Genomic DNA, 27,215 nt, shown 5'->3' with positions numbered 1-27,215 from the left:
CGCTGCTGCTCTGAGGGGAGGGCCTTTGGGAACGAGGGGGAGAATTTCCACTGAGGCCCCAGCTTCTCGGATGATGAAAGTCTGAGGGTGAATCCCCCATATGACAGCATGTTGTGCTACTACCGAACTCCTTAAGCCAGCCATTATGATGCTGCTTCACGCATTGTTTGGTGGGCGCATAAGGAACCTCCCCGATAATTGGTATTCAAGTTAGTTTTTATATTGTCCTTTTTGGAGTGAATTTAGAACTGTTGAAAGGTACCATCCTGGCAGATGTGGGGATGCACATACCTTCCTTATCCAAGGGCAAGGCAGGGGCAATACCGGAAGTGCGAGCTTCCTCCCTGCCTCACCAGTGCCCCCTGCCTCTTCCGGCTCTGCTGAGCTGTAGATGTTCTTTTTGGTAACATGTAACCTGGCCAAATGGGAAGTGAACTGAAAGCACCAGCTTGGGTCATTGGTTAGCAATAGCTTTGATCTTCTGATGTCTGTCAACTTCAAGCCTGTGACTGTGCGGAGAAAGGATCTTTATTCCAGCCCAGATCCCTAGCCCCCCATTAAGTGTTGGAGTGCTTGTATCTATCCATCTGTCTAAGCACAGCTCAGGCAGTGCATCTCCTACTCCCTGTGTTGTGACTGTGGACCGTTTATAAAGTGGTTAATGTTTATCCATTCAGTTCAGGGCCACTCTGCTCTACTCTGTCAGTAACATGTATAATACAAATTATTTACCAGCAATTTATGTACCAGCCTTGCATGGAAATTGCCAACTGTACATCCCGGCTGGGTACATAGAGGCTTTTAAAAAATGAATAGATTAGGGCAGGACAGACTCTGCCAGTTTGCTGCACAGAAGTGTGAGTAAAAATCTTTTATGAAATTTGCATTGGGAAAGTATTTTGCTGTGCATGCAGTAAGTAGTTACATTTCAAAAGGACGGCAGCATGGCATGGTGCCTAGAGCAGTGGACAAGGAGTCAGGAGACCTGGGTTCTATTCCCAGTTCTGCCACTGAGCAAGTCACGTCACTGTTCTCTGCCTCAGTTGCCCCATCTCTTAAAAAAAGGGATAGCGATACTTATCTTCCTTTGTAAAGTGCTTTGAAATGTACAGTTGAAGAACTGAATATTATTATTAAGTTTTCTGTTTTAATTTTTATGGAGTACACAAAAACCTCTGGAAGAGGAACTGCAAAATGTACTCCATATTTTAATTATAGAACTGGGAATAATAAGAAATAGCCAGAATGCTTCTGTTTCCTTTTTCTTCTTTTATTTTTATTTAGTAATATTAGTTCCAAGTTAAAGGCATGCTATCAAATGGCATAAACTTTTGGATCACCATTTGTTTGTTTTTAATAGCTGTAAAGCATTGAGAGACGAAGATGCTATTAATTAGAATTTAAATAGTTTAGGCTCAATATTTAGATGTTTGGCAACTTTGTAACAATACATTTCATTCAAGCTCCCCTGTTGCGTTTGCATCCCATACCCTTGCAACACTGAAAATGTATGACAGAGCTAGTTTCACTCTCTAAGCCACTGGTTTTCAACCTTTCCAGGCTACTGTACCCCTTTCAGGAGTCTGGTTTGTCTTGTGTACCCCAAGTTTCACCTCACTTAAAAACTATTTGCTTACAAAATCAGATATAAAAATACAAGAGTGTCACAGCACACTATTACTGAAAAATTACTTACTTTCTCATTTTTACCGTATAATTATGAAATCAATTGGAATATAAATATTGTATTTACATTTCAGTGTATAGTATATAGAGCGGTATACACAAGTCATTGTCTGTATGAAATTTTAGTTTGTACTGACTTCACTAGTGCTTTTTATGTAGCCTATTGTAAAAGTAGGCAAATATCTAGATGAGTTAATGTACCCCCTGGAAGACACCTGCGTACCCCCACGGGTATCTGTACCCCTGGTTGAGAACCACTGCTGTAAGCTGAAAGAAATGCAAAAACTAATTGTGTTTGTAAATGTTGTGCACGAAATCATGAAAATCTGGGCCATTAATTTTAACCTGACAGTGCCCCTCAAGGTTCTTGAATCTCAAGTTTCAGTTTGGGCCACAGTTTAGCCGCAGAGTTTTGAACACCTCCACAAATGGAGGTTGTACTAGCAACACAGGGAGATAACAATAATGGGGCCATGTCTACACGACAAAGTTTGTCGGCCGACAGCCGCTGCAGTTAGTATAGTGCTTGGGCACTTGCATGCTTGGTTCTTTGTGTCGGCACCGGGCACACACGCCAGGAGTGCTTGTGTCACTCCACAGTGCAATGCACCATGGGTAAATCACTGTGCAACCCACCGCTGTTCAGCGCACGGTGTTTTGGGTGGTTTTGGCAATGCACGGTGGGTCAGAAATGACTGAGAGCAAGGGGTCAACTTTCCGCAATGCAGAGTTCTCCATCCCATAGTATCATCTTCGTCCCAGTCTATTTTCAATTTCCCACGAACCACTGCGGAAGCTGTAATTCTCACCATCTCTGACAGAAGCCCAGGACTCATGGTCCTCCAGTATTTGCAGAGCTGCAAGGAGAACCGCGGGGAACGTGACGATTTCCTGGTGGTCAGTTTGCTGTGGGCCATAGCGAGAACCAATTCATGGTGGAGGTTGGCATTCATGGAGCAGCTGCAGATGCTGGAGCACTGATCCTGAGTCTGAGAAACGATTACTGACCGGGGGCTCACATTGTAATGCAGATTTGGGATGACGAGCAGGGGCTGCAGTACTTTTGGATGCACAAGGCTACATTTCTAGATCTGTGTGCTGGGCTGAGACACCAAAATGAGAGCTGCAGTGACAGTGGAGAAGCGAGTGGTGATCACACTGTGGAAACTTGTTGTGCTGGATTGCTACTGGTCAGGAAGTCATTTTGGAGTGGGAAAATCCACTGTAGGGGCCAGAGTCATGCCAGTGTGCAGGACCATTAAATATCTCCTGCTGTGCAGGACTGTGACTCCAGGCAATGTGCAGGACTTAGTGGATGGCTTTGCAGCTATGGGGTTCCTGAACTGCGGCGAAGCAGTAGACGGCATGCGTACCCCTATTCTGGCCCCAGACCGCCTTTCCACAGAGCACAAAAGGCTACTGTTCCATGGTTAAGCCAATGCTCGTGGATCTCCGGGGACGCTTCGCTGACATCAGTGTTGGCTGGTCAGGGAAGGGGCAGGACTCTTGCATCTTTCCGACACAGGCCTGTTCAGAAAGCTACATGCGGGGACTGTCTCTCCTGACATGCGGATTACTGATGGCCATGTTGGAATGCCAGTAGTGATTCTGGGAGACCCAGCTTGCCCCTTACTACCTTGCTTATGAAGCTGCACGCTGGCCACCTCAACAGCACTAAGGAAAGATTCATCTACGGGCTCAGCAGGTGCAGAATGACAGTTGAATGTGCTTTGCGTAGTTTGAAATGGCTCTGGCGTTATCTACTCATGAGATTGGATCTCAGTGTGAAAAATATCCCAGTGGTTGTAGCTGCCTGCTGAGTGCTGCATGATTGTGAAGCAAAGGGAGGAAACTTGCTGCAGGGATGGCGGGCAGGGCTGGAGCGGCTGAGTGTACAAGACCACTGCGTTCACTGCCAGCAGGTGTTGGACATGATGTATTGTAAACTAATAAAGATGAATCACTTCCCAAACAAAAAAGAGTTTTGTTCTCTTATGAAAACAGTTCCAAAAAATAATAAATTTGAAGACTCAAAAGTAAATACATTGTAGCTTACAAAAAATAGGAACCTTAATAAGTAAACAAGAGGATGGAACATTGGTGATTGTAGCTACACGTGCATCAACCGTAGATCTCACGGGTCAGTGTATGTGAAGCTGTTGCTGTCCCTGTAGGCATGTGGGTCCTGAGGCCATGTGGAATGCCGAGGTGTAGGGAGGTGTAATGCTGCAGTTCTCCGCCAATTGAGCTTGGGATTATTGAAAGTGAAGGTCCAGAACAGTCTGCAGCATCTGCATTTGCTAACAGAGAAGCCCCATTATGTTAGACTCTGGCCATCTGATTATTGTATCTGATCAGTGCACACAGTCCCCTCGTTTGATGGTCTGTTGCCAATAATTACCTTAGATTGCATTAGCATCAGCTTTTCTAACATTGCAGCTGCTTTGTATTTTTCATTAACTGAGTTATGGGGGCCAGTTACAGTGCTCTGGCATGTTATTGTTCCAGGGCTGTTTGTCAAGCTTGGAATTTTAATGTGGGTATACCCCTAAATACATGCATGCAAACCAAAGACAGTTCACCCCATGCACCCCAAACTTTTGAAAGAGGTTATGCACTCTTTTGAGTCGCTTTTTGAGAAAAATATGAAAGCAAACAAAATGCAATGAGCAAAATAAAACTTGACATTCCTCCTTATTTATTCTCTGTATTGGGAGGGACAATCCCAGCTCCTCCCACTGCAGGCAAGGCACAGGATCACGTGGTAATTTTTCAGCAGATTTTTGTGATTTAGGTAGCTTTGAAAATGGGTTTTGGCCCCTCAGTCCCTTAAACACGTTGGAAAATTTAGCTTTATGCAAATCACAATGGGAACCATAGTGTGGCGGACCAGAAATGTGAGGGGCACACACAGCCAAAGACAAAGCGTGTGCTTTGTGCTCAGTCCTAATTTGGGTAAAACGTCCACAGAGGAGGGTCCTGATTAAGAGCTGAGTTAAGACTTGTAGATTTTGGTCCACAAGTTTTACCTGCTGGTTTAAATGCCTTGCTCAGGGCAGAGAAGAAGGAAAGTGAGCGACTGACATTTATGAAGCAGTAGCTCGCTTTCGCCTTGTGACAGGCATTGATAGTTCAACGCAATGAATAAATTATTAGTGCTATTGATTTGTTTGATCTTTCTGGGTGATTTGTTCTCAAAGGGTGTGTTCGAGCAACACACAGTTTCAATGAAATTTAACACTCCATTCCATGTAAAATCTGTTTTTGTATAACTACCCTCTGGAGTGTCACAGTACCTAGATGTAACAGTGAAGGCAAGCATGAAACTTGCACGGAAGGGTTCTCCTGTCATCCTTTTTAATGGCTGATCCACTACAGAATAAGTCTCCTGCTGTTTCCCACTAATGGAGCTATTCCTTTCGCTCAAGAGTAGAGTTCTGTGCTGTGGTTCTAGAAGTGCTAGCTTCCACCCATGTGGGTGCTTGGCCTGTCAATCCGCTATCGTAATGGATCTAATTTGCATCAGTTCATTTAATTTATATTGGGTTCATACTGCCTTCTGGGAGGGTGTGTCCTTCCGGGGATCAGCTCCCCGTTCTGTAATGTGTGGAGCATCCTCAACTCCCAGGAACATCAGAAGGCTTTGAGGTCACGGAGTATATCGCAGGAGTCGCTTAGCACCTCGCCAGGTTGGACCCAGGCTGGCTAGAACAGTCAGGTAGGTGTAAAACTAATAACAGAAAGGGAAGGTAGAAAGAGGGAAGATATGAATCAGCACAAAATTGAGATGTTGAAAACCAAATTAATCAAGGAACCAAAGATATGAAGAGAAGGAATTCTTTGTCTATACACCAATGCTAGGAGCTTGGGTAACAAGAGGAAATGCTCGTTTATGAGCATAAATTGTATCTAGCTGGTAATACTGAAACCTGATGGGATGTTTCTCATCACTGAAATGTTAAAATCAGTGGGTATAACCTGTTTAGGAAGGATCGAGTGGGAAAAGGGGGAGGGGGAGTGGCACTCTGTGTCAAAAATCTGTTTTCAAGTCACCAGTACCTCAGAAGAAAGTGATTTTGAATGCTTGTGGATCCTTGTCCTAACCAGTAAAGCACAAGATGGGGTATTATTTGGTGTCTGCTGTAGATCATCAAATTACACTAAGGAGCAGGATGACCAGCTCCTTATGCACCTACCTATCTGTAATGTGTAGGAAAAAAGGTGTGAGATCATGGGGGACTTCAATTTGAGTTATATATGCAGGAGGGCTTGTTCTGCCTGTACAAAAACATGCATATTATAGATGACAATTTCCTAACTTAAAAAGTGTTGCATCCAATGTGTGGGGACCTTGTCTTGACAGATAAAGACAAACTGATCACGGAACTAAAAATGAGTGCTAATGTGGGTACAAGTGATCATGACTTGATCATGTTTATAGTGTGCAAACAGAATAAAGTCCAGACCAGTGATGTATATACTTGGTGCTTTAAAAGGGCCAGTTTCACAAAGCTGGAAACAATTATAAGCCAAATCATCTGGGAGGAAGAATTTAATCAGAAAAATGTCAATGATAATTTCACATTAAGAATTCTTTACTAGATGCCCAAAAAGCAACAAGTGAGGAAGAAGGCCATAAAAAACCAACCTGGTTTAGAGTGGTTGTGAAGGCAGTTGTTCAAAATTTTTTAAAAAATTACATATAACAAATGGAGGAAAGGGAAAGCTGATAGTAATGAATATGAATCAGAAACTAGGTATTGTAGAAAATTTATAAGGGAAACAAAGAGACACAATAAATATATTAGACCAAGAAGAATCCCAACAATGGTATTGGTCCATTGCTAAATGTAAATGGTACAATTATCAATAATAATACAGAAAAGGAAGATGTGTTCAATAAATATTTTTGTTCTGTATTTGGGGGAAAAAAACAGATGATGTAGTCCTATCACACGATGACATTCTTTCCATTCCACCAGTATGTTAAACAGCAGCTACTAAAGTTAGACATTTTTCAATCAGCATGTCTGGATTATTTGCATTTAAGAGTTTTAAAAGAGCTGGCTTAGGAGCTCGCTAGACCATTAGTGTTGATTTTCAATAAGTCTTGGAATACCAGGACAGGTCAGCAATCAGGATCGCTTGGTAAGCTGGGCGCAAGCAAACAATATGTGTTTTAATATGGCTAAATGTAGATGCTTATATCCTGGAACAAAGAATGTACGTCATACTTACAGGATGGGGGAATCTATCCTGGGAATCAGTGACTCTGAAAAAGATTTGGGGGTCGTGATGGATAACCGGCTGAACATGAGCTCCCGGTGTGATGTTGTGCAAAAGAGCTAATACAATCCTTAGATGCGTGTTCAGGAGAATCTCAAGTAGGAATAGAGAGTTTATTTTGGCTGTGTATTTGACACTGGTGTGACCACTGCTGAAATACTATGTTCAGTTCTGACAGTCACAATTCAAGGATGCTGTTAATTTGGGGAGAGTTCAGAGAAGAGCCACGAGAATGATTAAAAGTTGAGAAAACCTGCTATGTAGTGATAGACTCAAAGAACTCAATCTATTTAGCTCAACAAAGAGAAAGTTAAGGGCTGACTTGATCGCAGTCTATAAGCATCTACATGGGGAATAAATATTTAATAAGGGTTCTTCACTCCATCGGAGAAAGGTATTACACGATCCAATGGCTGGAAGTTGGAACTAGACAAATTCAGGTTGGGAATAAGGGATAATTTTTTGACAGTGAGGGTAATTAGTCATTGGAACAGTTCACCAAGAGTTATGGTGGATTCTCCATCTCAGACAATTTTTAAATCAAGACTGGATGTTTTTCTAAGATATGTGCTCTAGGAATTATTTTGGGGGAAGTTCTATGGCCTGTGTGTTATACAGGAGGCCAGACAATGGTCTCTTCTGGCCTTGGAATCTATGAATCTAAAGCAAAGTGATACCTCAACATGACACCAGCCACAGCCTTGCTACATCCTGGTATGAGAGGTGGCTAATCTTGGCAGGAGTGCTTGATTTGAGACCGCTCGAAATAGCAGGAGGGTGTTAAAATACAGGAAAACCACAGGTTAATCTGTGGTTCCGGAGAAACAGTCTAAACTATGTTCATTTCATTGATGCTGTGTGTGTGTGTCACATCCACACACACAATGATATGCATTTACCAAAGTGACTTTGGCAGCCTTTGGAAACATTTAGTTAAAAGCAATGAATAACATACTGTACCCTAATTCTGGTTTCAAATAGCTCCCAGATTTTAGTTACGGCTTGTACACAGTAACATAGCACATGTCTCTGTAATGCAAGTGCTTTCTGGGTTTTTAAGTCTGTGTGGAAGAGGTAATGGAAAACGTATCAGCAAGATAAGTGTAAAAGAGATTTAGTCCAGTATGATTATTGAGTGTGGGATGCCATTAGTGTAGTGGCAATGCCATTAATCAATTTTAATTTATTTAAAATGCACACAGAGTCTTAGATGGGCCTGTGCAAATATTAACAACAGCCACAGAATGGACACACTGGATCAATGTCCCAAAGCCTCCTTAATGCTACTTCCCACACATGAATGATAGTGGCAAAGATCTTTATTGTCACCCGCCCGATCCTATTTTGTAGTAGACCAAGCTATGGATTTTGAGAGCCAGTGGAGTGCTGGGGCAGCTTGGACCTCTGCACTATCTACTTGCAGGCACAATGCCTACAGCGACACAGTTGGGAGGTTTCAGAGTAGCAGCCGTGTTAGTCTGTATCCGCAAAAAGAAAAGGAGGACTTGTGGCACCTTAGAGACTAACCAATTTATTTGAGCATAAGCTTTCGTGAGCTACAGCTCACTTCATCGGATGCATTCAGTTGGGAGCATGCCTGAAAATGGGATCTGCTACCACTCTAGAGGAGTGCACCAATGCTGTTATCCCCATTGTACAGAAGGAGAACTGGATCACAGAGAGACTTGCCCAAGGTCACACAGGAAATCTGTGGAAGAGCCGGGAATTGACCCTGGGTTTTCCAAGTTCCAGCCTAGCACCTTAACCACTGAGCCATCCTTCCCCTCCCTTAGGGTGCGTTATCTTCTGCTCTAACTGCTTCACAGCACTGCCTCCACAAGCAAGCAGAATTCTTTTCCTCCTTAGAATGCTGCAAGATACTAAAATCTCAGTCCATGCTTCTTTCCGAGACCACCATTTGCAATGTGTGATTGCCCTGAACAAGGGCCGAGGCCAAACTATTGTTTTTTAACTATCAGTGCTTAAGGTTCCCCAAGAAGAAAAAGTGCTTTGTGTTCCTCTGATGGGGACACACTCAAATGTAATTGCTCTTTGAACTAGACAATGGAATTTAAAGATTTAAGCTCGGAGCCCTCATGAAGAGCTGCAGCAGAATGTTACACTTCAGTGGGAAAATGCTGCAGGAGTTGGAATAACTTTGGTTTGTCTTCAGTGCTCTCCACTCCTGATTAAATGAGATTAATTGTGCTGTTGAATCGCCTGGTTCGACATCCAAAATAAATACATAAATTAAGACAGATGACAATTTAGAAGCTTAACTGCCATTTGAATGTGTGCCATACGCTGCAAGACAGAGAGAGAGAGAAAAAAAAAAGCCCTTTTCTCTTAAAGTGGGATATCTAGCAGAACACACATGATCAGGGAGCATTTTCCTTGTGCTGTTTAAAAGGCTTTTCTTGCGCTTTGGAAGGTTTTCTTTGGCTTGGATTCTGCAAGGTGCATAAGCCAGTTCCAATGTGCCAGATGTGCATGGAATAGGAAATGCACTGGCCGGTCTCCAGGCAAAGCGGGACCTACCGTACAGTAGCAGCTCTCCAGGAAAATCTCTCGCTGCCAAGAACTAAACGTGATGTCAGCCTTGGAAGTGTGTCAGATTAGCAAACTTTTGTTCTTTGCTCTTTGTGAAGCATTAATCTGCCAAGGCCTGTGCGATAATGAGTCCCCTCTCTTGCTACATCCTTGAAGTTTCTTGTTTTTTTAAACTAACCGTATTCAAAGATTTTCACATAAATACTTTGGAAGCTTTCAGCTGGTGATAATTTAATTTGATTGGGACACATCCTGTCCTGAAGCTGGTCCTCAGTCTTTATTCAGTGTGGTTAAAAGAGGTGCTAGAGTACCTTACGGTAATGGCCCAGAACATGACAGCATAAAAGCATGATCGTGCTGTCTTGCGGGCATGACTTCAGAGTGCTCTAGTGTTTATTGTCAGAGCAGGCAGAATTCCTCCTCAGGTCGGTGCTCCTCAGTGAGGACTTTGGCCCATTGTGAATAGTAATTGACTTTATTAACCTGAAATGAGCATTTAAATCCTTTGTCTCGCAGCCCCACTCACGATTGTCATTGGGGCTTGGACCCAGAACTGTCAACACAGACCTCTGCCACTTGAGCTTAAGAAGTAACTCCATTAGTACCAGCCACTAGATGGGAGACCAGACACATGCTGTGTGAGGGTGTTGAAGGCATGTAACGCCGAGCTGCCTTATCACTACCTTTTGACTCACTTCTCAAAGTTTTATTCTGCTGCCACGCAAATGCAAAAAAATACGGTAAGGAAACAAAAGGACTGATACTGTGGGGTCCTCTACGCCCTGGTGCCTCAAGGGGCACAGCCCTCTTTCTGCCTCAGGGGAACCACAGGGCCTGCCTGCCTGCCCTTACCCTGCTGCAGCCCTCTGCTGCTGCTCAGGGAGGGGCTTGCCTCTCCTGGCCCTCCTCCTCATACAGAGCTGGGTCCAGCTGGGAATCAGAGCCAAACATTAACTGCGTTCAGCTGGATCAGCTGGTTCTCAACACCTGTCTGCTGGCCTTCTGTTGAGGGCTTGCTGCTGCCTAGCTCTGCAGGCCCTTGGGTGGCAGACAGCCCTGCTACCATCCCTTCTCTTCTCCGTATTCACCTCTCTTTATAATCCTCCCTGTCTCTCAGGTCCATAACCTAGGCATCATCTTCAGCTTGGACTTCTCTTGGTCCACATATCATGCTTATGTGTCAATCTTGCCTATTCTTTCTGCATAGCACCTGTAAAATACGGCCTTTCCTGTCCATCCACCCAACTGAAACTCTCCTCCAGGCTTTCCTCCAGTCACATCTCGATCCCTGCCACATCCTTCTCTCTGGGCCTTGTCCAACGCAATCTTACCCCAAGGAGACCCATTCAAAATGCAGCTCTGACCATGTCACCCCTCTCTTGGAGTCCCTCCACTGGCTCCCCCTTCTCTTTCGCATCAAACATAAGCTGCTTGTTTTCACTTTCAAGGCCTTTCATGACCTATCTCCACCCTACCTACCATCTCTCCTTCACTAGCAAAATGTCAACTCCTCCATGCCTCCCTCGCTCGCTTGATACCTTTTCAAACAAGCCCCTTTGTGCTTTCTCCCCTGCTGCCCCTTGCACTTGGGAGAAGTTCCCTGTACACATCTGCAGACTTAACTCTTTGTCCTTCAAATCCCTCATTACAATGCCCCTCTTCTGTGATGCCTACAAAATACTTGGCAAAGTCAGGAGGCTGGTGTGTTGAGACCCACATGCTGACTAATACTGTCTCATTGTTCCCTGGAGCTCCCCAATCAGTCTGCCTGTTTCTTGTCTGATGCTTAGATTGAAAGTTCTTTGGGACAGGGACCATCTGTCTGTTCTGGGCTTATGCAGTGCCTAACACAATGGAGTCTGGCTCCATGGCTGGGGCTCCTAGGCATTACAATAATACAAATACATAATCTAGCTGTTGTTGGAAATGTTTATTAAAAACACAGCCCTTCTCTCCATTGAACAAAGCCATTTCTCTCCTGTTGAGCTGTAACCCTTTTGTTTGTCCAGGCCGTGTAACAGAGATCAAGGACATATTTGCTTCTGATATCTGAAATGTTACCACGTTGGTATGTCCCTGGGTAGGTCTTTCCTCCTCTCTATTTTAAAAGGCAAATTTCCAGAGGGGCGGGGAAAGGAACCGCAACACGTGAGGAGACAAGTTCTGTTACCAGACACAAAGTGCAAGCTCCCAGCAGACACATGGCCGACTGTTACCATGTATCCTGCATGTGAAAATCGTACTCTCCGAGCCCTGCTTTTGACCCATCAGTTGCCTGTCAGGAATCTGTCAAATTTGGCTGGATTGCTAGCTCGCACCAGACGGAATTATTTATAGTTTTGTAATCCACGAAAGCAAGGGGATCAGTTTTACCCCTACTCGAGTTTAAGCCTTGAGCCACTCAGCTCCAGTTGAGCGTGTGTGGGTCTAATGGTATTCTCGTTTGTATGTCATCACATACACACATGAAAGGTGTAAAAGCATCCAGTTGCTGCGAGTCGATGATTCATACTCTTTCTACTCTCTTATTATTCATGTGTATTCCTGTAGTGCCTGGATCAGGGCCCATTATGCCGGGTTGTGTACTCCCATGTAGGGAAAAGTAAAGTCTCTGCCCCATTAATCCGAAAGGGGCTGATTGAATTCCATTTAAGTCACTGGGCATCTTTCCACTGACTTCAGTGGGCTTTGGATCAGGCCCAGAATTTAAGAGGTGATTGAAATGAACAAGCAGGTGGAATGAGGAGGAGGGGTACAGGAAAATGAGCATGTTTCTGCTTAGATTAATGTTGTGCACGAAGCAGATCACCACCTGCCGAGCCGCTATCAGTGCAATAGATAAGATTAATATAATAATGCCCTGCAGAGCCTGTTTCAAAGAAGCTAGTTTTGATGGAAATCTAACACTTTCACACAAGACGCCAGGGCCTGCTTCCAGTCTCAAATGCACACTGTGTATTTCCGTGTGTCTCAAGCATATCCCCCCACACAGCTGGTATAGGTACAGTATCCACTCTAGAAAGTTCTGCAGCAATTTACAGTCTGATTCTGAATAGAACAGTGACCCGTTTGCGTGAATGGAATTTAATATCGACTCGCCTCAGCAGTTACGTATGTCTAAATCTGAGCTAGCGAATGTTTTTCCCCAAACCCTTTCCCCCCACCCTTTCTTGTTTTGTTCTCAAGAAGTTATCAAGGTGTTCTTGATTACCCTGAGGCAGTCTGTAGATAATGGGTAGACAGGTGGGAGTACCCTCTGCTCTAAAAAGCTGTTTATGTACCACTTCATGTTGCTCTCTCTGAAATTCCCCGCGCTGGATTTAGAAATCCAGGCAAGTAGAATATTTTATGTCATGCTGCATGTTTGCGTTTGAAATTACCGTGAGAGCTAAGAGGAAGCTATACCAGCAGGTCCTAAATTCAGAAGTAAATGTAATTCATAAGTGCAGTCTCAACGTTTGACAGCTGACATCTGAAGGGACCTCATGACTATTGGACCAGGAGTCCACTTAATTAGAAATAGCCCTGGAATAACCATAGTTTCTATATTATATTGGCCAAGCACATTCTATTAGCTGGTAAATTCTTTTCAGTTTGGATTCATTAGCAAATTAACTCCAACAGATAGGAAGGGGTGTGTGTGTATTTGTTTGTTTAAACAGAGCCATATCTCTTTCTATCGGTGCATGACAATGAATGGAAATTGAAAATAGTTTGCAGCATTTAAGAATCCTGTTTACATTTGTTTTTCCTCTGTTGTGATCCTTTACCTTGAAAGTACTTTACCTAGTATGGTGTTTTGAACCACCCTCCTGCTACATTTCCAGAGGCTGTAAGATATTTCTCTCTGTCCGTTAATGTTTGTACAGTTCTTTGAATATCTAGGACCAAATTATGATGATTTTTATTGTGGTCGTGCCTCGCACCCAGTCAGGGACCTGGGCCCCATTGTGCCTGGCACTGTGCAAACGAACACAAAGTCCCTGCCCCACAGAACTCTTCACCCAGGATTTTGATAATACGCAACAGCAGGCGAACAGGAGCAGGGGGAGGATGAGGTGACAGTAGAGAGCCGCAGTTGCACGCTTAACTTATCACAGCAGTCATGTGGAAATCAGTGAAGCTGCATGTGCTCACGCCAGGTCCGAATTTGATTTGTCCAGTGCTATGTTTAGTGCTAAGCCGGGGCAAGTTGTCACATGTGTCTGAGCAGAAATTCTTCCCTTTCCTAATTAAGACTCATCATGGTCATACACTAAATGGGCTATTCATGACCCAGGCTGTTATAATGGCTGCACACAAAGGTACCAGCTTGGTGTGTACACATTTTTAGCTAGCACCAAATGGGCCTTTTCTGTGCCCAATTTTCCTGTGCATTGTGGTTCTTTGGAAATTTGCTCTTTAGAGTAAAAAGTGAGTGATTAGGCTCAAAGATGCCTTGTAAAGAGGTGTGGAGAAAGCATGATCCAGTAGCACTAGCCTGTGAACCAAATTAAATTCCCTGTTTTGCCACAGACTCTGTGGGCGACCTTGGGCAAGTCACTTAGTCTCTCTGTGCCCCAGGTCTCCTTCTGTGCAATGGGGATGATAGTGCTGCCCTGCCTCCCAGTGGTGTTGGATAAATACATTAAAGATGCTGAGGTGCTCTGGGACTATGCTAATGAGGGTCAGCCAAGTACCAAAACCAGACCAAAGAGAATTTCTGTACTAGTCGCTTTACCATGCTGTTAGTAGCGAGACCATATTACGATGTCAGTAGTAATAGTCAATGTATGCAGGACGTATGGTGGTGTTTTCAAAGCATAGCTAAGGGAGTCAGGCACCCAAATCCCGCTGAAATGCAATGGGAGTTGGGCACTGAAATAGGCTGCTTTTTATCTGATGCTTCCCCGGCACCCCCAAAGCCTTTTACTGCTGTTAACTAATTAATTCTCACTAGATTCCTGTGAGAGAGATAAGTGTTATCTCCATTTTACAAGTAGGGAAACTGAGGCAGAGAGGTCAAGCGACTTAGGGCGATGAGAAAGTCGGTATCAGAGGCAGGGTTAGAATCTGTTGCCTTGCAATGTAGTGCTCAGACCGCTACCACACTCCCTCATCCTGCGAGGTTTATCATAGATCAGTCTTTATGGAGGATTAAATAAGGCTGTTAAGATACTTAGGATTTCTGAGGAAGTGCAAAGAAATCAGACCCCTACCATAAGAAGTAGCAATGGATTTTGGACTAACTGGTAGTAGCAGCAGCTCTGAACTTGCATGCCTCAGTATTTTGTTTTGAGGGCTTCCCCCTCACATGTTATATAAATACAAGCTGACTAAGGTTCATATGACATTCTACACATAAACTGTTCTACAAGAACAACTGTCATTGGCTGAGAGCCCTTTGAAGGGTCTCAGAAAGCCCCTTGTTGTCCCGCCAGAGAATAATATATCTCCTCAGATTTGTGTTCTTGCAAGTAATTCATCACTCCAGATGTGTCTTCTGTCCTTAGTTTGACTGATGAGTTCTCCTCTGCCGTGCATACTTTGTTAACCAGCTTTCTGCATTGATTATGTCACTTTCCGATTGTGCTCTTTTTGGTAACCTGCTCAGGGCATATTTTTCTCTTTGCCTAAAATACCTTTCCTTCTGCAGTGTTATTTATACCCATGTGTGAGGCTTGGCCTCTCTCTCTCCTGTGCCAAGAGCCACTCAGGATACTGGTTATAGCTCCCTGAGTCACCTGCAGCCCAAGTATAATTTAGAGCTGCCTAGGGAGTGCTCTAATTTACACCAGCTAGCTCTAGTCCCTAAAGGACCGGATACCAGTTGAGAATTGGTGGAGTTTAGGAGCCCTGCTCCCAGCCTCTGCTTTGCCCCCGTATGCAAGGATGTGGGGGAACAAGTGGCACAGGTGCCTGTTATACCAGTGTACACCAGCTGAGAGCTCCCTGTGCAGGATGAATTCTCAGCTGGACACTTACTGCCAGTCTGCAACCACTCTGCCCCACCTGACAGCACAGAGGGGCCCAAAGGGAGGGAGAGAATCACAAGTGCTGTGATTTGTACCATTCTGTCATGAGTTAAGATCCTGTCTCCTACAGAGCAAACTTGTGAGTGATAGGAGAGACGGGGGGACATTTTTTAGAGTTCGGTCTGAACTGAAGCCCTGGATTCAACCCTCCAAACCTTGGGTCAGGTCAGATCAGCGCTTTATGGCTTGTGCCCACCCTTGCTAATTCCAGCTTTGTCACATCTTGCCCATATGTATTAGCATCACAACAGAAATTTCCGCATGGGAAGAACTGGAAACCCAGTGAGCGCCCAGAGGGGGCGATGCATTTGTGCTCTGCGTGTAGCAGAATACAGTGCCTGCAGGTAGGCTGCCATGCTGGGTAATTTCACATGGTCTCTGCAAGTCCACGTGAAATGTGTAGTCGGCCAGCAGCTGTGTGTTCTATCAGAGTTTGAACACTGGAGGGGAGCGGTGAATAGTGCACGGGCTGCCGCATTGCTTTCTCCCTCTGTGGGTTGTTGGGGTGTGCCTAGCATACCCAGGCTGATGCTCCAGGTTGGGACACCTTTGTCTCCTGAGCTGCTGGGGCTAATGCAGGGGTGCCCAAGCTGTGGCCTGTGGGCTGTACACGGCCCACCAGAGCATTTCATAAGGCCCATGGCCTGCTTCAACACAATATACTAACGGCCGATTCATTAGCGGTTTGTCATCATGTTTACATCATTTTAGTTGACAAAAGGAAGTATCGGGAAATACTGTACATAGAAACACACGCGAAACAAGCTGAACTTAAAATATAAATCAATACAGGTGACTTTAAATCTTATTAAAATATAGGTAGAATCTGGCCCTCGGAAGGTTGTGCTTAGGTTTATGTGACCCTCCATCCTGAGTAGTAAGGTTGGGCCCCACTGGGCTAAAGCATGGAAGACATGAAACAGGGTTTCCCTGACCAGGATCAGAACACAGACCCAATACATTCTACCAATTGTGTAGGAGACGAGAGCATTAACTAACTAGCAGAACACAAAGCTGTGAATGCAGGACAAGAGCCAATATTCTGTGCCACCCTGATGTGCTGTCCAAGGTTGGACTGTGCAAGGGACCCTGGGGATCTTGGATGTTACTGGACTGGGGAGGGGGAGACTTCCCTTCCAGGGGTGATATCAAAGGCATTTCAAAGGGGGGTTAGGTGCCTCCCTGTGGAGCTCAATAGGAGATGGGCACCTGGCTCCCATTTATGCCTTTGACAGTCAGCCCCAGAGTGGCTACAATACTTGTGTTTGAAGGGGAACCAAGAGGTGGAACGAGATGGTTTGCTTACTCAGCGCTGGAGGAAGTATCTTGTTAATGCCAGATACGTGCGGGAACTTGTTCAAGGGCTACTTATGCTTGTGAAATTCTGACCTCTAGTGCTGCCAGCTTAGGTCAGTGAGACCGATGGTGATCTGCTGAGTGAGTGCTGGTCCTCAGAATGACACAGGCTTACGGGCAGGTTTGAACTTATCTCCTCGGTCACAGTGCTGGGATATGCACCAGGGCTTGTGCGCCGCATTTGCTGGTAATGATAATTAAAGTGCACGGGTCAGAAACACAGACTTTTCAATCTTGGAGAGGGTTTCTACTGTTCTCCTTCCAGGGACCATGTGCCCCTTCTCCTTCCCATTCCATGCATGTCTGAGAGGTATGTGCATGATTACCTACAGCTGTAACACGTCTGGATGGGCTGAAAAGGTGCTGAATGTAAAATCTTGTCCTTATGTCGAGGGACTGGATGGCTCAGAAGCTTGATAATGGCAGTATGGACAGGTTAACTCCTAGGCTGTTGCTTTGACAATTAAATGAGCCAGTTGGGGGAGGGGAAAAAAGCAAATGTACATTGTGAAAAATTTGTTTTGTTCTAAATTTTCTGAGAAATTTTCCATTTTCCAATGAAAATTTTCTAAATGATATTTTTCAAAAGTGTTTTCAAAATGTTTGAAAAATGTCTTTTCTTCATTATGATGTGGAGAGGGGGAACCCTTCCTCTCACAGGGAGAAAGTTTAAAAAAAGAAAAGAGAAAGGCGGCTTTTTTCCCTCCACTGAAATGAAACAAAAACGTTGAAATTTTTAATTTTAGAAATTTTTTTTTTTGAATTCCCATTGTATTTGAAATAGCACTCGGCCTGGCTCACACTCTTGGGGTGGAGAGAGCCATTGGAGCTTTGTGGAAGCTTGAATCCAGATATGGGCTTGGCAAATGTAGACATGTGTGCTACAAAATTATAAACTCCAATGTTTAAAAAGTCAGCCGCAAAAATACCTGCCTATCTAAGGTGCTTTTTTAGCCTCCACCACCCTAATATCTGAGCATCTGGCAATTTTTCATGTATTTAGCCTAACGATACTTGTGGAAAGTTGGCAATTGTCATCTAGATAGGTATTGTTATCCCCATTGTATATCCGGGGAACTGAGACACAGAGAGACTTAGGTCTGGTCTACGCTACGCTACACATTCCGGGGCATGGGTGAAAAAGCCACAGCCGTGGATGACATAGTTCTACCAACCTAACCCCCCCGTGTAGACAGTGCTGTGTGGGCAGGAGAGCTTCTCCTGTCAACTTAGCTACTGCTTCTCAGGGAGTTAACTACGCCGATGAGCATCTTCATTACAGAGCTACAGCCGATGCAGCGTTTTAGGTGTAGACTTGCCTGAAGTGCCTTGCCCGAGGCCATACAAGGTGGGTGAGGTAATATCTTTTATTGGACCGACTTCTGTTGGTGAGAGACAAGTTTTCGAGCCACACAGAGCTCTTCTTCAGCTCTGGGAAAAGAACTCCCAGCCAAGTGCAAGATGGAACAGCTTGTTCGGCATAAGTAGTTAGCACATTTTGGAAGGGACCATTCAAGGTAGAGTGGCCTGTTAACACCAGTGTAGTCATAGGACATGAAGAGGGGGTTGGTGGGTTACAATCTGTCCAATAACAGATATGACCTCTCTAATATCCTTGGACCGACATGGCTACAACTACACCGCATACACAGCTATACAGGCTGTCTGCAGTAGACAGGTTAGCGCTGTAACCACTAGGCCGTCCTTCCTCTACCCACAGTCAGCTATGACATCTATTAGTGTCACTGCTTGAGAGGGACAGAATTAGTCATGAGAAATGGAAAAGTAGCATAAATCATAGTCACCAACGGGCGCAGTCATGCAAGATACGTGTGCGCTTCCTGTGGGGTGGGCAGCGCTTGGTTGAACTTTGGCCCAAAGGAAGCTGCAAGAGAAATGGTGCATCCCTGTCTGATCTACTGACACATATTTATTCCGATAACAAATGACTTACCCTCGTCGAGGATTTGAATTGTGGTCCAAATCATTGCATAGCTTGTTTTCATTCTGTTGGAAAAGATGAGTCGGCATTTTTACCTTACTAATAAAATAATTCTGATACTATACAGAGCACCGATGGTGCTGACTGTGTTGAAAGACTTCGCAGACTTCAGTCCTGCAAACACCCCAGTGATGGCAGGCAGTGAGTATTACATGGGAAGGGGAATAAGATAGCTATGCCCCGAAGGAGAGCAGCACTGTGAAAACACCAGTTGTGGTGGCTGGTTTGATGCAACACGGAAAATAAACTGAGGCATGGGCAGGGCTCTACTCCAGGTCTGAAGAACTAAAGAGGTCATGGGGGGTGGGGAAATTTATATTCAGCTTGGATGAAAATTAGTTTCTTTATCATCAGAACTTTTTAACCTGCTGTTAGTTTTCTTCTTGGCTACAAAAGGCCATTGCTTGGATGAAGGGGGGGGAAGGCGCCGTTATAATCTGTAGGAGAGTGCATAGAGGAGAACACGTACCTCTGTGACTCTGAGCTGAGACCGCGGATCAGCGGGCCTCTGTGAGCACAACTGCTTATCCCTGAGCTAGCTGCAAGATGACAGGTTTTCTGCACAGCAGGGGGTCACTAAATTAACCGGGCACTTGGGCCGTGCAAATTCCTTCTTTTCAGTTGCACCTGGAGCTTCCGATGCCTAGAAACAATTCCATTACCCTGCATGTGTAATTTTGCGTATCATTGCCCCTAATTGCATGCTTAAAGTGCGCGCTTTTAACATGCAGCCCTTTTATCAGCAGTAGGTAATAGAAGGTTTAATAGGGTGTTTGAATTCCTATAAAATTAATCTGTAGCTTTCTGTGATAGGGGACAGGCAGGGAGCCATGTGGTTCATATCCACTGTTGATAAACTCGTTATAGAGGCAGGAAACATTTTCGATTGGAGCAGTGACAAAATAATTTGGAGGGGAGCCATGAAGAGAGTGGATGTGATGCTTCTAGCAGAGTGGAGATTGCTGGCGTGTGGAAGCAGTGTTGCCAGCTCACACTGACTTAGTGTCTCTGGAGACCTGCAATAGCAAATGCATTTTATTAATGACAATGTTCTTTAGAAAATGCCGAGGCATTGTTGCTAGGGGTGGAACTCGATTGCAAGTGGGATTGTTTGTGTTGGTTTGGAAACGTTCCAGACCAAGACCTGTTCCATTTAACTTTCTCACCGCTGGTAACCGATCAAGGACCTCACTGCGGCAAGCAGGCTGCCATAAGCTTGGTAAGACATGATGCAGTCTTCTCAGTGTCCAGTAGTTTGTAGCTGTAACATCCTTCCTTTTGACTGAGAGTGGACAAACAGCACTTGATGTAGAGTTTTAGGAACTGTTTGCATAGATCATCATGGGGTTAGAGTGCTAAGACAGTGGGATGGATATTTTGGCCATTTTTCTGTTGCTTGTTCTTTTTTGACTTGTTCGTTTACCTTATGATAAACCATAAGCCTTGTGTTATCAGCTATCCAACACCTGCTTTAGTGGGTATTCCCAAGTTTTTCATTTTTTTCCTCCCCTCTTGGCCCTTGCTGTGTTTCTCTCGTGATTCGTTGCTAATTAGCCCTTGTTCATGATCTTGTTACTGTGAGATCTCTCTGGGTGAATCTTTTTGTAACCCAGATTTGGTTGTCAGCTGAAGGCTGCACTGCTCATGTCTAGCTATCGAGGTCTGATTCTGTTCCTGTCCATGTTAGTTGGGGTTTGGCTCTTCTGTAGTGCTTTTCTCTTTGTTTTTTACCAGTCAGCCCACAGAGATGGAGTTTTGAATGCAAACATGTAAAATACCCAGTCTGTTAGAAATTGTGACAAGCCTGAATCAGATCCCCAGGTCTGACCCCTGTTTCCGAACTTTGTGGCAATTTACATTTGGATGCAAATCTGGATCTGAACTTCTGGTCTTGTGCTTACTTATACAGGGGGCTCTGAACACCCTTGAAGTTAGGACTTGGCTTATGACTACCTAGTCCTGGGAGAATTCTGTGCCAAAAAATTAAAAATTCTGCACCAAAACAATAAAAATTCTGCACACAATATTTTAAAATTTTGCAAAATTCTGCAGATTTTATTTGTCAAAATAACACTACATAATTACACCAGTTTCAATTATTTTGGTAATTTATTTCAAAATACCTCTCATAAATATGTCTGTTACAATACAGACTCACGCAAAAATTCCCCCAGGAGTAGAGTTAAAGAAACCCTTATGACAACCCAGTTCTAGTTTCTTTGCCTCCTGTCCCCTTCCCAAAAGCCCAGCTGGGAGGCCAGAGACCCACAACCCCTCCCCACGAGTCCAGCTGTGGGGCCCCCCAGCCCAGATACCCACACCCCCTCCCCTCCAGAGTCCAGCTGTGGCCCCCCCAGCCCAGACACCCATCCCCCTACTGCCCAGGGATCCAGAAGGAGAAACAGCCTGTAGCTGGGTCCCAGGCTTGTATGGAGTTTGCTGCATGCTGCTGTCTCCTTTCCTCAGGGCCTGCAGGAAACTGTAGCTGCTAGGAAATTTCTACTCTTTCCTCCCTCTCCCCCAGGCAGTATCTTCTGTGCACAAGTTGGGCTCTGCTGGGTCCAGCGACCCCTTGTGGTGGCCAGCAGCACTGCAGCCCATTTCTGGGGGTGGGGGAAAGGAAATTATGTGCAAAAACATTCATTTCTGCAAACTTCTGCATTGCGCAATGGTGCAGAATTCCCACAGAAGTAGACTACCGGAAAATGGCCTCTCTCCCCATGTGCATCCAGGTTAAACAGGGTGACTGGGTATTCTCAGCAGAAGACTCCCTTCTTTATGGAAAAGAAGAACTTAGTAAGGGTGAAATCAATAGGATTACACTATAAAATTACACTACAAAATTAAAGGATCTAAGAACACAAAAGAATTTCGATAGGCTTTTAGCCATCATAAGGAATGCTATTGCAGGGAGATAATTCTCTATTACATCTTATAAGGTAGTTAAAGCCCATAGGAAAGCTCTTATTTTCTTTAATTTTGTAGGACTTTTCCTGTGTGTTTACACATCCTAGGCGAAGAACAGTCATTAAGTTTGGTAGGAAGCAGATTCCTACCTGTGTTGACCCGAGTTCTGCCCCTGGGGTAAGCTGGCTTCAGAGAGACTTGTGCCTGCCGATGCTAAGGGCATAACTGCCAAGTTTTCTGCAGCTCTATGTGTGACACTTCATGCAAATGTCTTGGCTAATTTACATACTTGGCCCATAGCCATAAATATCAGGTTATGCGCCCTGCCCCTAGTGGGGGCGAGGGATTGGACAGGGAGCTGCAAGGAACTGGACAACTGTCGCTTGGGTAGGTAAGTGGGTGTCTGGCAGTGTAGGAATAGCTGGGACGATGCTGGAGGGAGTCGGGGGGTAAGTGGGCGGTGCTGGGCTGTCTGGGATAGGTGGGTGCTGTGCTGTGGGAGTAGCTGGGGTGTGTGGGTGGGGATGTCTGGAAGGCAGGTGCGAGAGTCAGAGGCTGTTGCTGGCTCCCCACTGTCTTTTGTGCCCGATGCTGCTGTTACTGCCATCTCTGCAGCGTCTGACTGCACCTTCCCCGCTTGGATCCAGCAGCGGTGTAGAAACACAGGAGGTAGGGAGGCTGTCTGCAGAGCTGGCTCCGTAGCCCAGAGGAGACGCTGCAGGTCATTCCCGGAGCCCAGCTGTGCAGGAGAGATGCGCGATGGGCGCTGCTATTTGTGGGTGACACGTCAGATGCCAGACCCTGGCAGGGCTGAAGTTTGTGTGTTTACGTCCGATCACGTGAATCGCAAAGTGCCGGGACATCTGTTTGTATAAATCAGGACACAACCCAAATGTCTTTGCCTTGCAGGGAAGCTGGTGCAGGGGGATTCTCTGGAGCTGAGCTGCAGTGCTGCCTCTCCAAAGGTGACATTAGACCCGAGCCAAGCCGTGGTGCTGGACTGTAACCTGGCTTCTGTCGAGCAGTTGATCAATATCACCTGGAAGAAGAATGGGTTCCCATTAGTGGAGCAGGAGCACCTTCTCGTGCTTCCAAATGGATCACTCTTCATATCGTCCCCGACTGCTGCTAAGGAGAGTAAATATCCTGAAAGGACTGGCGCAGAGGGTAATTACTCCTGTGTCTCCCAGAGCTCCCTAGGCGCGGTTGCCAGTCAAACGACTGCAGTTAGGTTTTCAAGTAAGTATTTCTCTGGTATTGATACAGACTCTTCGGCCTGGCTTAAGAGCTGAGAAAGAATTGTCTAGGTTCCTTTAAATGCTGGCAGGCCTCAGAATTGTCTGTAAAATAAGTTATGAAGTCATCATCTTTTTTCCCCCTCCCAGTTACATTTTAATTTCCCCTGGAACCCTTCCAGATTCCCTCCTGACAAGGCCCTCCTGTTTGCAGAAAGCCAGCCTTTCCCTTTGGGCCACTATCTTGTCAAGTCCTTTTGTTTCAGGACACAAGGTCTGTATACAGTATGCACTGTATTTCTGCAGTAGTAAAGAAAGGTTCAGTAAGGACTATGATGGCCAGATCCTCAGCTGGCCTAAATCAGTGGGAGTCAATGGAGTTATGCCTGCTTACGCCACTGAGGGTTTGCTACCTTCTAGCATTTCTTCAATGACAAAAAGCAATTCCATCCTGTGCTGACCTTGTGTCCTTCCTCCTTTATTCAATCTCTTGATTGGTTGTTTTTGCCTCAGTGTTATTATAGAAACTGTGGTCCTGGATCTTGTTAAGTTGAATTATAATGGGGTGTGTGTGTGTATAATTATTCTGGCACATCCCGAGCTGCACTTTGATTAGCTGTTGATATTAATTAGTGTTACCCAACACATGGAAAGAAGAGTAGCTAGGAGAATGACTTACATGGGACCTGAGTAATGAGATCAGAGGTCAAAATATTTTCGTAGCATGTCACCATTCACCTAATTCCTTTGGGATCTGGTAGATAATTAGCACTGCTTTACGCTCGTTAAATATGGGGAAGTGAGAGGAGCTGTAGTCTTTGAAAGGTCTATCCTGGCCCCTAAAGATCGTTCTCCTTTTCTTTGGTTTTAGTATATTCAGATCACACATTAGCACAAAGGAGGAGTGGGGGGAAGTGGGAAAACAATACTCTAGAACATTGGAGGCTGAAATAGACTGTGCTGGGGAACAAGGGAAAGGACAGAAGGTTTGTGCGTGTCTTTGAATAATGCAAAGGCATCAGACATTCTGACTTCTCCTCCTTACCGAAGAATTCCATGCTCTAATTGCAAATTACCTGCTGGGCTGTGGTAGGTCCGATCTCCCTGGCCCCATATAGAGGTTGATGAGTCTGCTACAGCTGTGGTTAAAAGAACAGAGGCCTTTTAGTGCTGACAGTAGAAAACGCAGTATTTAAGACTCAGAAGTCCTTGGGTTGTTCCCCACTTGGGTTGGCAACCCACACAGGTGTGTCATGTTACATGTAATCCGTTTAGCTGTTAACGTTTTCTTATAACATGTTTTCTGTCATTGATGGTGGTGATTTTTTTTTAAGTTACCTATGTGTGTGTCAATATAGTCCCCTTGGAGTGTGCCACATTGACATTTGTGGCGACTGAAGCCCTCTTTGCTCATAGAACAGGTCTAGCACAGGAAATGGGGTCCAAGCTTCTGCTCTCTGTGCCCATCCAATCGGACTACCACCCCCCTCAGTGGGAGGATCATTCAGACCGCTTGACTATTCAGTCCTCTCTCCCTCTGTTGCAGTAGCACTAAGGATCTCAGTTATTGTCAGTTGTTTGATGGTGGTTTCTATGATGTGGATACTGGAAATTGGACTGACACTTAGTGTATCTTGCTGTGACTGCGTGCTAGCTACCAGATGGAATTTACTGATCTCTTAAGAACATAAGAATGGCCACATTGGGTCAGACCAAAGGTCCATCTAGTTCAGTATCCTGTCTTCTGACAGTGGTCAATGCCAGGTGCCTCAGAGGGAATGGACAGAACAGGGCAATTTGGAGTGATCCATCCCATGTTGTCCAGTCCCTGCTTCTGGCAATTGGAGGTTTAGGAACAACTGGAGCATGGGGTTGTGTCCCTGATCATCTTGACTAATAGCCATTGCTGGACCTATCCTGCATGAGGGTATCTAATTCTTGTTTGAACCCTGTTATACTTTCGTCCTTCACAACATCCTCTGGCAATGAGTTCCACAGATTGACTGTGCATTGTATGAAGAAGTACTTTTGTTTCTTTTAAATCTGCTGCCTGTGAATTTCATTGGGTGACCCCGAGTTCTCATGTTATGTGAAGGGGTAAATAATATTTCCCTAATCTCTTGCTCCGCACCTTGTTCATGGTTTATAGACCTCGATCATACCCCCCCTTAGTCGTCTCTTTTCCAAGTTGAAGAGTCCCAGTCTTTTTAACCTGTTCTCCTATGGAAGTTGTTCCATCCCCCTCATCATTTTTGTTGCCCATCTCGGTACCGTTTCCACTTCTAATATACCATTTTTGAGATGGGGCGACCAGAACTGCATGCCGTATTCAACACGTGGGTGTACCAGGGGTTTATATAGGGGCAATATGATATTTTCTGTCTTATCCATTTCCTAATGGTTCTTAACATTCTGTTCGCTTTTTTGACTGTCACTGCACATTGAGCAGATGTTTTGGAGAGTTATCCATGATGACTCCAAGATCTCTTTCTTGAGTGGTAACAGCTAATTTAGTCCCCTTCATTTTGAATATAGTTGGGTATATTTTTTCCAATGGGAATTACTTTGCATTTATCAACATTGAATTTCTTCTGCCATTTTGTTACCAATCACCCAGTTTTGTGAGATCCCTTTGTAATCCTTCACAGTCAGCTTTGAACTTGACACAAAATTACTCAAGATAGTTTTCTGCAAATTTTGCCTCCTTACTCTTCACACCATATTTCAGATCATTTGTGAATATGTTGAACAGCACAGGTCCCAGTACAGATGCTAGGGTGACTCCGCTATTTACCTCTCTTTCTCCATTTTGAAAACTGACCATTTATTCCTGCCCTTTGTTTCCTATATTTTGACCTACTTCTGCTCTATGAAAGGGCCTTCCCTCTTATCCCATGACTTCTCAGTTTGCTTAAGAGCCTTTAGTGAGGGACTTTGTCAAAGGCTCTCTGAAAGTCCAAGTACACTGTTTCGTCTGGCTCGCTCTTGTCCACATGCTTGTTGACCTTGACAAAGAGTTCTAACAGATTGGTGAGGCATGATTTCCCTTTACAAAAGCTGTGTTGACTCTTCCCGAACAAATCGTTTTCATCTATGTGTCTGATAATTCTGTCCTTTACTATAGTTTCAACCAGTTTGCCTGGTACTGAAATTAGGCTTAGTGGCCAGCAATTTCCAAGATCGCCTCTGAAGGCTTTTGTAAAAATCGGCATCACATTACCTATCCTCTAGTCATCTGGTTCAGAGGCTGCTTTAAGCAATAGGTTACATGCCACAGTTTGTAGTTCTGCAATTTCATATTTGAGTTCTTTGAGAACTCTTGGGTGAATCCCATCTGGTCCTGGTGACTTATTACTATTTAATTTATCAGTTTGTTCCAAAACGTCCTCTATTGACACCTCAGTCTGGGACACTGAGAAAAGAACGGATTAAGAATGGGATCTTCCCCTCATCCTCTTTAGTGAAGACTGATGCAAAGAATTCATTTAGCTTCTCTGCAAAGCCCTCGTCTTTCTTGAGTGCTCCGTTAGCACCTTGATCATCCAGTGGCCCCACAGATTGTTTGGCGGGCTTCCAGCTTCTGATGTACTTAATTTTTTTTTTTTTTTTTTTTTGCTGTTAGTTTTTGAGTCTTTAGCTAGTTGCTTTTCTAATTCTCTTTTGGCCGGCCTCACTAAACTTGACTCTCTGGCCTCTCGTCCTAACAGCTCTTTTAAGGAACCAGAAGGGCATGATCAGCTCCCAAAAGATTCTGAGACACAGCTTCATGAAGAGCAGCAGGTGAACAGGTGCATTATAAACTGCATCAGAGCCACAGTAGGTTGAATTTGGGCTATCTTTAAATTAGGGCCTCAATCAGCTGAGCTGTGTGTAAGTTATAATGCAGGGATCGAGAACTGCAGGGCACTTGAAATAAGCAGTGTGCATCTGTGGTGGCTGCCATCTTGGCTGTTGCCAGGGATTGAACCGGGGATCACCAGAGCTAAAAGCCAGTGTCTGTGCAGCTTGAGCTAAAGAGCCAGGCTCTCCAGCTGATAGATGTAACAGTCGCATCCTCTAGGGATGGGCCTAGAGGGGGCACGTAGCACACTGTCTCTGTACGGGCTGAGGGGAAGGCACAGGTGAGCTAGGCATCCAGAACAGCAAATGATGATTAATGGGCATGGGGGTCTCAAAAAT

The 27,215-nt window shown here is 44.8% G+C and overlaps 1 protein-coding gene across 5 annotated transcripts in view; it reads left to right on the top strand.

Moving 5' to 3' along the window:
• IGDCC4 (immunoglobulin superfamily DCC subclass member 4) overlaps positions 1 to 27,215 on the top strand; it is a 187,392-nt gene that overhangs the window by 33,830 nt on the left and 126,347 nt on the right. For 3 of the 5 annotated variants that reach the window (XM_073304340.1, XM_073304343.1, XM_073304339.1), the window contains exon 2: positions 22,711 to 23,040. The exons of 1 other annotated variant lie outside the window; for it this stretch is intronic. In XM_073304340.1, the coding sequence (XP_073160441.1) occupies positions 22,711 to 23,040 (330 nt within the window). Of the gene's footprint in view, positions 1 to 22,710; positions 23,041 to 26,590; positions 26,825 to 27,215 lie in introns of those variants that run through there. One more of the 5 variants, XM_073304342.1, reaches the window with a different exon arrangement.

This window comes from Lepidochelys kempii, chromosome 10 (assembly GCF_965140265.1).
Source record: "Lepidochelys kempii isolate rLepKem1 chromosome 10, rLepKem1.hap2, whole genome shotgun sequence".
NCBI classification, from domain to species: domain Eukaryota; kingdom Metazoa; phylum Chordata; order Testudines; family Cheloniidae; genus Lepidochelys; species Lepidochelys kempii.
The sequence above is the reverse complement of the archived record's forward strand: the minus strand, read 5'-3'. Positions and strand labels throughout refer to the sequence as shown.